Source organism: Platalea leucorodia (genome assembly GCF_965183815.1).
Source record: "Platalea leucorodia genome assembly, chromosome: 5".
NCBI lineage: Eukaryota > Metazoa > Chordata > Aves > Pelecaniformes > Threskiornithidae > Platalea > Platalea leucorodia.
This window is the reverse complement of record NC_138827.1, coordinates 31,151,509-31,162,481: the sequence shown is the minus strand read 5'-3', so window position 1 is coordinate 31,162,481 and position 10,973 is coordinate 31,151,509. Positions and strand designations below refer to the sequence as shown.

The following is a 10,973-nucleotide window of genomic DNA, read 5'->3' as shown; positions in this document are numbered from 1 at the left end:
CTGCTCGTGTGGAGCCCCCAGGCTCCCTTGGAGGGGGGCGAAGCCCCACTCGCAGGAGGGCAGCGGCTGTGCCGGGATGGGGGCTCCTCCTGATAACCTCTCTCCGCTCTCCCCAGCGCAAAGATGGGGTGCTTCACCTTTATCAAGGTCATGATGATCCTCTTCAACCTGGCCATATTCGTAAGTGCACCCCAGCTGCTGTTTCTGCCCGGGGGGCCCGAGCCTGGCAGCCCCCCTCGGCTGCCCTGGGAAGCTGGGATGAAGGGCCGGGGTCTGTGGGAGCACCCTGAGCTGGGAATGGGGTGGGCAAAGCCTGCGTCTGTGGGCTGAGGACTTAACCTTGTGGGGCTCTCTCATTCTCCAGCTCTGGCCGAAGCCCAGGGGACTGTGCTGGGCTCTGGGGACAGTGGCTGTTGCATCAGCCACCCATGTCTCCCTGTGCTGCAGCTCTGGTGGAGGGTGCTGGGTGCCTCAGAGCAGGGGGGTTTTGGGGGCCTCTGTCTCTGCAGAGGAGCAGCCCATGTGCATGACAGCGACCTGTGGTGTTGGGGGTCTCGGATGTCGGAGGTCTCCAGAGCACACACAGCCTCTGCTCCCACCCAGGGCAAAGGGTAGTGGAGCTCCTGAGAGCTACCCTGGCTCTGCAGGGCAAGTGGAGCCACTTGGAAGGGGGTGCGGTGGGATATAGCCTTGGGAAGGGAGGTGCAGAGTGCCCAGGCTCGCCTTGCCGAAGCACTCCCTCCTTAAAACCCCTACTGGGACTTGGGGCTGGTGGGGAATGTTGAGTGGGTGGAGGGCAGGGCCAGGGCAGGCTGGAGGCAGCCCCGAGCTGCCCTTGCTAGGAGTGTGTGAGCGTCTGGAGCCGGGGGCTGCTCAGCCGCTCGCCTGCATGAGCGAGCAGCTTCCCTGGCTGGAGGAACTCATGATGGTGGCCAGCGTCCGAGCCGGCTGCATGTTGCCCCTCTGGGGTCAGGGGGGTGGCTCGTGGTGCAGCTGGCTTGGCCACCCTGCACAAAGGTTACTGCCCCACTGCTGGCACCAAAACCCCTTGGGCTAGGGAAGGCGGCAGCCAGGGATGGGCTGGTGGTGGGGTGTGTTTCGGGGTAGTGACCCATCCGGCTGCCCCAAGCCTGCAGTGGCAATGCCCTGAGCTGCCCTTAGTGGCCACAAAGTCTTGCTTTGGCATGGGGAAAACTTGCAGTAGGGAGAAATGTCCATGCCAGCACCTTCCCCAAAGCCCAGATCTCTGCCTGTGCAGGAGCTGACCTTGTCTCTCTCCTCCCAGCTCGGTGGCGGGACCCTCCTGGGAGTTGGCATCTGGGTCACAGTAGATGGACAGTCGTTCCTGGATATATTTGGGACGATATCCTCTAGCATCATGCAGGTCGTAAATGTGAGCTACTTCCTCATCGTCATTGGTTCCATCCTGCTGGTGATTGGCTTCCTTGGGTGCTATGGTGCCCAGAAGGAGAGCAAGTGTCTCCTGATGATGGTATGGACCTCACTTATCTCCTTAGCAAGCCTCATTTTAGCTGGGTCTCTGGTGGGGGTGGTCTGAGGGATAGATTTCTTTGTGGAGATGTCCTCCTTGGATGTTCCCTTGTGGTGGAAGGCTGGGTGGACCTTGGAAAGGCAGTGCTGAAACCAAAGTCTGCTCCAGGCAAGGGTGAATTTGGAAGCAGAAGCTGGTGCTGCGCAGAGGTCTCTCTTGGAGCATGTCTGGAGAGGTCAGCCCCCTGCAGATGGAGGGTTGGAGGACCCCAAGGTTGTGCTGCTTCTGTCTTGGAGCAGAGCTGAAGGCAATGAGACGGGGCTTGAGCCCTGAGGGAGGGTCCTGCTGGCCCTTGGGAAACAGAGGGGTTCCTGGGGGCCCTGTGGACTCTGGCTATTGTTTTGACCTCCCTCCCCTTGCTGCATCCTAGTTCTTCTCGGTGGTGCTGATCATCTTCATTGCTGAAGTTGCTGCTGCCGTGGTGGCTCTGGTCTACACAGGTCTTGTGAGTGGCATATCTAAGTCTTGGGCCGGGCTAATCTGGGACCTGTCCTACCCCTTGGGAAAACAGGAGACACTGGGGCTGGCAGTACTGCCTATGGATGGGGAAGCTGAGAGGTGGGCACTGCTCCAGGAGGAAGGGATGCCGGTCCCTGCCGGCCCAGCTACGTGGGCAGGCTGGGGTGGCCTGGACAGGGTGAGGGTGATGGGAACAGGGGTTCCCATTGCCTTAAAGAAATGAGGGTTATGGTACAAGTTCTATCTGCTTCTTTCTTTCAAACCCCTTAGTCCAGTACCAGCCTAGGCTTGACACCTCTCCACCTCTGCTGGTAGGAGCCACACAGGAGAGGAAGTCCCTAATGCTTCATGCTGAGCAAACTCAACCCCTTATTAGGCACCTGAGAAACCACCTGGGGAGAAAGGTGACTTTGCCTCATTAGGCACTGGAGAAGTCAACCGCAGGGCAAACATCATTCCTGGCTCCCTTGCTTATGCTGCTTATCACATGACTCACTGGTCATAATTGGCCTTGGTGCCATAAAGCACTGGTTAGTGGGGAAGGGGCCAAGCTGTCCTCAGGCCAAAGGGATGTGGTGTGACATGCTCCTGGCCATGCTGGGTGTGGTTGGTCTCCTCCCCATGGGCTGAGACCAGTCTGGGAGCTCTTGGCTCTGTGGTGTTCCCCAGGACCTTGTCTGATGGTGTTTCTCTGCCTCTTCTTCCAGGCAGAGACGCTGCTGACGGCCGTGGTGACCCCTCTCCTGAAGGAGAAGTATGGGAAAGATAAGAGTCTCACGCACATCTGGAATGTCACCATGACGGAGGTGCGCTGAGCCCTGGGGCCCTCACCTGCGGGTCAGGATGGTCCCAGCTCAGGCTTGGCAGTTCACACCCGGGTGGGCCAGCACTATAGGAATGGGGACATCATCACAACCCTGGATGTGCTGAGCTGTTGCCATCCCATCAGGTTCCCAGGTGCCTGGGACTACCTGCTTGGTGGTCCTGTGGCTGGTGTGAGAGCTGTACATGCTGGCGTGTGGGGCAAAATCCTGGTCCCAAGAAAGCCATTGAGCACCCCCCAGAGCTGGGTTGAGCTGGGTGACCCCCTCCATGGGGCAGTGGGGTCCAGATCATGTCTGACCCAGGAGGGAGACTTGCAGGATGCTCTCCCCATCCCTTCCTCTCTCCCTCTTAGATCCATTGCTGTGGCTTAAATAACTACACAGACTTCACCAACTCCCCCTGGCTTGAGGAACATGGAACCTACCCAGAGTCCTGCTGTAATTTCGAGCAGCCCTGCAACGAGACGCTCGCTGAAAAAAGCAAAGTCCAGGTACGGACACACCAGCAGCTCTTCTCTTCTGGCAGAGCCTGGTTTGGGGTGTGCCCTGGCACGGGAGGGGAGACCTGTCCTGTAGCTCCAGCCCCAGCTCTGGACATGGCTTTAAGTCCTGGGGGATGCTGTGGTGGCCTTGGCTTGTCCCTGGCAGAGACAAGCAAAGCTGCTGCCATTGCTCTGGTCCTAAAGGGAGCTCTGCAGCAGGGTGGTATGCTTGGAGCTGAGCATGAACCCAGGCACCACTCTGCCTTTTTGGGCAATTTCCCTGCCTCTTCCCCTCCTCCCCCCGCCAATACTGTGCTTTGGCCTGAGAAGTGGCTGAGATGAATTGCCTCCTGAAGCCCCCAGACCTTCTCCATGGCCGTGCAGCTCTAGGCTGGAGAACTGTACCTCCCTTTCTGGGGATGTTGTGCCCCAGTGGCTGGGGGATTGCTACCCCTTGCTTGTCTTCACCTGGGTGGTTGCCTCCTGCAGGGTTGTTTCCATGAGATCTTGGAAGAAATCAAGACTAATGCAGGTGTGGTGGGTGGCGTGGCAGCCGGCATCGCTGCCTTGGAGGTGAGTGCCTGAGCCATGGCTATGCTGCTGCCTCCTCCTTGTACCTGGAGGTGAGCAGTGGGGCTGGGACTGGCCTGAGTGGCCAAGGGGCTGCAGGGGGCTGGTGCAGCCCCATGGACCACTATCTGTCCCGGGGTGGCTACTGAATCTTCTTCCCTGGGCATACCTGCCTCTTCCTCCTTGTGTGCACTGGGGATGGATGCTGTGGGCTGTGACTCGAACCCATGCTGGAGTGGGACACTTAGGGGGGCTGACTTGCCTCTTGCCTCCCACAGATCGCATCCATGGCAGTTTCCATGTACCTGTACTGCAAGCTGGATGAGAAATGACCCCACGAGGCAGGAGGATGATCTGCCCCCCCACCATGCCGGGGTGCGCCTGGGCGTGCCGTGCTCTTGGGGGGATCCCATTGCTCCCTGGGCCTGATGCTGTCCTGTGCACTATGATTTATAGCTGTGTTTTGATCTACTGAGCTGGGATCTGTAGAGTTTATGTGTATATTTTTGTACTGATATGGCACACTGAGTCTGTACATAGAGATTTGGGGGGGTTTTTTTGAAGGGGGGCGGCAGGGGGGAAGCTGCTTGGTCTGTTTGGCTGATGCCAGCAGGAGATAAGGGCGGCACAGGGGCCTATCAGGGCTGCTGATCTGGCAGCGGCACAGCGATGTCTTGATTAAACCCTTGCAGGCATGTACTGTACCTCTCCCACACTGTCCCCTCTGTGTCCCTATGCAGGGGCTGGCAGGGCAGGGGCTGGCACTGGGGCTGGCTTGTGCCCCCCTGCATCCCTCCATTGAACTGGGGCTGGTCCCCTGCCAATGTGTTGTAGGTGGTAACTACGTCCTCACAGGGGCACGTGTCTATCCCTACACCCATTTTCTGCCAGCCCTGACCCTGTCACCCTGTTGTCCCCTAAAAGAGGTGCTGGCTGGTCTCTGTCCCTGCCCTGGCATGAAGACAGCCCTGTCTCTCCCTGGCCCTGCAGTGGCTGGGGCTGCCCCGTACCCCCTGTCATTTCATGGCTGAGCCCTTCTCCATGCTGTAAAGAAATACAAATAAATTTTTCAAATTGTTTTCTGGAATCGATCGTGGTGCTGCCTTCAATAACTAGCCTCTGCCTGGGGCAGCGCAGCAGGGTGGGGGGCTGCCTTGCCTTTCCCCCCCTGTCACAAGCCCCATGCAGGCAGCACAGTCCTGCCCGCAGCCTGCCTGCCCTCCCTCCGCTGCGGCTCCTTACCTGCTGGGGTGCTTGGAAACGAGCAGCCCGGTGTTTGCACAGCAGCCGGGGAGTGGCGGGGGCTACCATTAGCCTTGCAAACCTGCCCTGCCCTCCGCAACAGCCACTGCTTGCTCAGCAATGTCGGTTCACTGACCGAGCAACAGCTTGGCTTGAAAGGCAGGGCTGGCTCTGGGGGTGGTTTGTACTGGTGCCCATGTCCCCATCGGTCCCAGGAACCTGAAATGGGGTGCTTGGGGTGGTGGTGGGGAGTGGGTCCTGCCAGCTCCATCTCCGAGCATCTCCATCCCCTAGCATTGTCCTGTGCCGCCCAGGTGATGCACCCACAGTCCCTCTATGCGTGGGGATGGGGGGCGGTCACAGGCAGGCTGGGGGGTTTCCAGCCACCCTCTTTCCCCAGCATTGTTCCCTCCCTGCCTTTGGCACCACCCCACCTTGAGCAGCCGCTCGCTGTGCCCCAGTTTCCCCATTTCAAAAGTGAGGCCAAGGCAGGTGGTTTGGGGGGGGGCGGGGTGTTGTCAAGGGCTACTTCACCCCATTTTTGCCATGAGGCTCCCCACCTCCCCATTTATGGGGCAGAGCGCGAGGGCTGTGGGGCGGCGGTGGTGAAGGACGGGGCGATTAGCAGTGGGGCAGGAGGCCAGTGTGCAAACAGCCTTCCCACGCGCCGCCTTGCTCTGTGCCTGCCATGGCACCCCCTTATCAGCTCCTGTACTGGGTACAGGGCTGCACCGGGGCACCACCGCGGCCCCTCAGGGTCCGGCACCTCCCTGGCTCCATCCAGCACCCCACACACTGACGGGAGCAGCCAGGTGGCAGTGGGACGGGTGTAGGGACTCGCTCCGCAGCTGGGGTGACTCAGCCCCGGGGATGTGGGTTCTGGCCCTGCCCCATGGTGCAGCGTAGGGGGAAGCTGCCGGAAAATAGCCTCTTCTTCCTCCTCCTCCCTGGACAGGTGAAGGTCCCCGTTCCACCATAAACCAGTGACCTCATGACTGACGTCAGGGCTTTTATTCCTCTTTCCCTCTCCAAGCACGCAGGAGCTGCCTGGGCCTTGGCGCAGCCCAAAGCCCTTCCTGGAGGTGTCCGAGCCAGGCACTGCTGGGCACACCAGGCCTGGTCATGGCTCCCTCTGCTCCCTCTTTTTGGGGCTGCCTTACAAAGCCGGCTCCTGGCAAACACGCTCTCACCACCACCCCCATGGGGTGGAGTGGGGTCGGGGGTGATGCCCGCCCAGCCGGTGCTCCCAGCTTCGCACCCCTTCCCGGCCACGGGGTTTCTCTGGCACAGGGCAGGCAGTTTCTGTGGCGCTGAGTTTCGGCAATCACCCTGCAACCACCGGCTCGGTTCCTCCACTGGGGAAACTCGACTGACCAGTTTCTCCTCCTAGATGCGATTCCTCCCCATTGCCCTTCCCGGCTCCCCTGGCAGCCGAAGGGCAGCAGCGGGGCAGCGGGGGGTAAGGCAGGCTGCTGCAGCCTCCCCTGTGCTCCCACTGTGCCCCTGCCCTTCGCTTCCCACCGCCCAAGCCCCATCGGAGCTTTTGGGCTCCCCGGAGGAGACCTCATCCCGGCTGGTCCCCCACCAGCCCCAGGACGCACCACCCAGCCCCACCAACCCATGTGGGTGCCACCAGGCATCTCTGCACCTTGTAACCCTTAGACTTGCCTGATTCCCCCAGACTGGCACCCCGGGGTGCCTGGCAGCACCCCAAAAGATGACAGTTGTGCTATCAGAGTGGGAAGCCAAAAAGGCCCTGGGAGCATGTAGTAGAAAACAGAAACTTCCTTATTGCCCCTGGGAAGGCATCCTTGGTCCCGAGGTGCCCGAGCAGCTGACATGACGGGGGGTGTGTGCTGCGGTGGGGGTTCCTCTTTTCCACTCATGACACAGGGTGGGGGAGAGCAGGAGGGTAAAGTCTCCCCAGCAGGGACTGCCGCCTGCCAGAGCCCGGGTCACTCCTGCCTCCAGCCACGCACCCTCTGGTGCTCCCTGGTCCGTGGCTTGTGCCCTGCTCCACTCCCCCGTGGGCAATAACCCGCTGCGCGGGTGCCGACCAGCCGGCGTGGGCAGAAATCCTCTGGGATGGGCAGTGCTGGCAGGAGCAAAGGGAAGGGCGGCTGAGCCCGGGGGCAGACTTTGCTTTTCTCCTGGGTCAGGTTTGCCCCTCTCCTGGCTGGGGAGGTGATGAGGATGGCAGGAAGAGACCCGGTTGTGTGGGGGGACGCTGGGCCGCAGAGCCGAGGTCGCTGCCGGGGCCAGGCTCAGCAAATGGGCAGCATTTGGTGCCTGTGCTCCGGGGTTTGCTCTGTACAGGGAAACAGAGGTGCATGCCGACCCCCGCCCACCCGGAGCCCCTGGGAGCGGTGTGGCATCTCTGGCCCCATCCTGTCTCCTGAGGACCCACAAGCCTCCATGCGATGGGGACTGCCCTGATGTCACGGTATTTCCCTCTTCTGCAGCAGCCGTGGACCTTCTCCCTGTGGGAAACAGCCACTTTCGGAGCCCACGCGGGGAATTTCCCCCTGCTTGGGGAGCGGGGTGGCTCAAGGTGGAGCGGCTCCCTCGGTGGCAATAAGGAAGGGGCTGGTCTGTGGGCTGCATGGGTGGTGTGGATCCCGCCCTCCGGCAGCCTCCTGCCAGGTGGTGTGTTTAGCATCCCCATGGGCACAGGTGGGGAAAATGAGGGTCTGGAGCCCCCGATCATATGGGGAAGGCAGATACCTGAAAAGCTGCCTTTCACCCCTGGCAGCCCCATGGGGTGCTGGCTCATGTGTTGCCCCGCCATGATGCATGCCACGCACGGGCCAAAGTCCCCGGAGATTTGCAGGGCGTTTGCCACCGGCATCATCCCGGGGCACAACAGGCGAAACCCTGCATGGCAGAGGGGTGTGTGCTGGCAGGGAGTGGGCCGCGCTTTAGGAAACGAGCTGCCCCCTCCCTCCTGGGAATTAGCTTTGGTGGGGGACAGGGTCCTCATGAGTGGGAGGAGGAATCACAGCTCTTTGGGTTTGTGCTGATAAAGGGAGCGAATGGGACGCAAAAGCAAACTCATCTGGCGTCAGCTGCCCAAGGAATGCCTGCTGCGGGGGATTTTCCCCTGCCTGCCATAGCAGCCTGGCCAGAACGTTCCGGGATTGGGGAGGAGAGGACGTCCTCGAAGGGCACGGGCTGGCCTGGGGGAAGAAGTGAGGCAATGCGCCCTTTCCCCAGCACAGCCTTCCTCCCTGGCTCCCCTTCTCCTCCTCCTCCTCCTCCCTGTCCCAGAGATAAACCATCCTGTGTGCCCACCCAGCCCCAAGGGTGCTTTCTGGGCAGCTCCCTGCCCCAGTTATTTGTCGGGATATCAGAGGAGGCAATGGAAGGGCTATTTAAAAGGCAGCAGGCAGGAGCTGACATTGAACCTGGGGCGTTAATCATTAACACTGCCAGGCAGGACACAACATAATAACCATCACGACAACAATCCCGGGTACGCAGTTGAAGATTAATTCGCCACTGGGCTTTGTTAGGTCCGGGCAGAGGAGGTGGCAGCCCCGCACAGGGAGGCGCAGCAGGGGACAGGGACAGGGATGGGCTGGGCGCAGGGGAGGGACCCCCCGCAGCCGGGACCAAGGGGAGAAGCCAAACAGAGCCCCTTCCTGGGACCAGTTTGGGCACCTTGGCATTGCAGGGCTCTTTATAAAGCAGAGGGTGCTGAAAATTGGGGATCAGCTCCCTCAGCTGGGATGCAGGTGGCTTGGGCACAGCGTCACTGCCTCCCTCCCATGCAGGGATGGGGATGGGGCCAGCACGCCCTAGGCACTGGCATCCCTCCAGCGTCAAGATTCCTCCATTCGAGAGGACCGTGTCTATTATTCTGGAGGACGCCGGCTGGAGGGTGCTTCCCTCCATCTGTGGGGCACAGAGGGAATGATGTGCCACAGGAAGGATCAGCCTGGACTTTGTCCCTCACATCCTAGCTCATCATCGGAGCGCAGGGACTTCCTGCTCCACCAGCATGGAGATCCCTGCCAAACAAACATAATGCATAAAAATAACCACCACCATAAATGATGCAAAATTGCTCTTCCCCTCCACGCTCTGGAAAGGTCAAGTTTCATGCCAAGGCTATTTTGCTTTTGTTTAATTATCAGCCAGCTCCTGGGACGCAGAGCAGCCCGGACAGGTTCTCCTTTGTACGGCTGCACAAAGCCAGGGAGGCTGGGCTGCGGGGGGGCTGCGCGGGGCTGGGCGAGACCTGGGAACTGGCAACTTGGGCAGCACATGCTAAAGCTGGTGTCGCACGGGGCTGAGCCGTGGGAGCCTGCAGGTTGGGCTTCCCAGGGAGGGCAGGCAATGGGCCAGTTGCCCGGCCGGCTCCTGGACACCCAGGGGTGTTCCAGCACCTCGGGGCTGAGCTGGGAAGTGAGCGGGACCCCGAGAAAGGGCAGGATGGTAAGCAAACTGGCTGCCCTAAGCAGCTCCCCAGGACTGAGCTCATTCAGACAATGAACCTCCACATCACCATCAGGCAGGGGGGGATGAGCCGAAGCTCTCCATCAGCCTGGCACAGGTGCTCCCCTTTGAGGGGATTAACCTGCTTTTAGCATCATCCCTCTGTTTCAGGAGGGGATGCTCCTATAAACGCAGCAGTTTGCGAACACCAGTCCCTCGAGGTGGGCAAGATGTGGTCGGTCTCAAACCTGAGCCCACATCACCTTGCGGGGCTCTGCCCACAGGCATCAGTCCCAGCGGCCAGATCCTTCCTTCACCCACGGTGCCCTGGCAGGGGCTCAGCGCCGCAGGGCTTGGCCTCGATGGGAGGCGGATGCGGATGGGGAGGCTGCCAGGAGGTGAGATCCTCCTCTGGCACTGCCAAACAAAGATCCTGGAGCTGGGGGAAAAGCCTCTGGCAAGGGGGTGCCCCCCAAAAGCTGTGCCTGGCCCGGGGAGAGGGTGGGAGTCACCAAGGAAGAAGCCCAGCCTGGCTGCAGGGAGTGGGCAGGGGAGCAGGAGGCAGCCAGTACGGGATACAGGTCATGACCAGTCCGTGCCGGTGGCCAACACCCTCCTGTCGCAGTTTCGTTTGGGTCCTGTGGTCTCTGGCCCAGAAATGGGTGTACCTCCAGCCCTCCCAGAGCTCCCTGCCCCATGGGAGCAGAAATTTGGAGAGGTGTTTTGGGCCTCCTGCAAAAGGTACCCACATGGGCCTGGCTCAGAGGCTCTGCAGCTATTTTTTCTCACGCACGTCCAAGCCGGCTCCTCGCTTGGCTTTGCTTCACCCCTGCCTGCACCCACCCCCGTGGGGAGGAGCGAAGGCTGCTGTGCTGCAGAGGTGGGTTTGCTGGAGGTCCCTCCTGCAGCCCCTGCCTTTGCTTTGCCATGCCTGGCCACAACCAGGCAGGGGCTGAACCGCTCAGGAGCAGTGTGGGGGGCTTGCCCTGCTGTGGCACAACATGAATTGTCAGGTCTCAGCTCCCATTGTGGCTGGTTGATGGCAGGGGCCTGATCCCCTCCACCTACGATGTCCCTTCCTTCTGCTGTAACCTTGGGCAGGCAGTCGGCAGTCCTTATTCCAGGACCCCACTTCCCTCAAAGGAAAGAAACCCAAATCCCCCAGAGAGGCCCAAAATGCAGCCCAGCCCTGTGGGGCTCAGGCTGCTGGATGGCAGGGTGCAAGCACTGGGGCTGGCTGCTCCCCACCCCAGGACAAGGAGCCACTTCACCCTGCTGACCCCCAAGGGGACACCAAGCTGGGAGCTGAGGGCCACGGGTCTGTACTTCTCAGAGGACGGCAGCTGGAGGCGCCGCGGGGAGCACGGGGCCCGGTTACGCCAAGCAAGATTTCCCGGGGCAGCTGGT

General features: G+C 60.8%; 1 protein-coding gene across 1 annotated transcript; it reads left to right on the top strand.

Moving 5' to 3' along the window:
* Positions 1-123: 123 nt before the first annotated feature.
* Positions 124-4,219, top strand: TSPAN1 (tetraspanin 1; the record flags this gene model as incomplete). The annotated part of the gene is made up of 7 exons (XM_082311544.1): positions 124-180; positions 1,286-1,492; positions 1,923-1,997; positions 2,719-2,817; positions 3,189-3,326; positions 3,807-3,890; positions 4,166-4,219. 7 exons carry the CDS (start codon positions 124-126, stop codon positions 4,217-4,219), a joined length of 714 nt encoding a protein of 237 aa, XP_082167670.1.
* Positions 4,220-10,973: the final 6,754 nt, after the last annotated feature.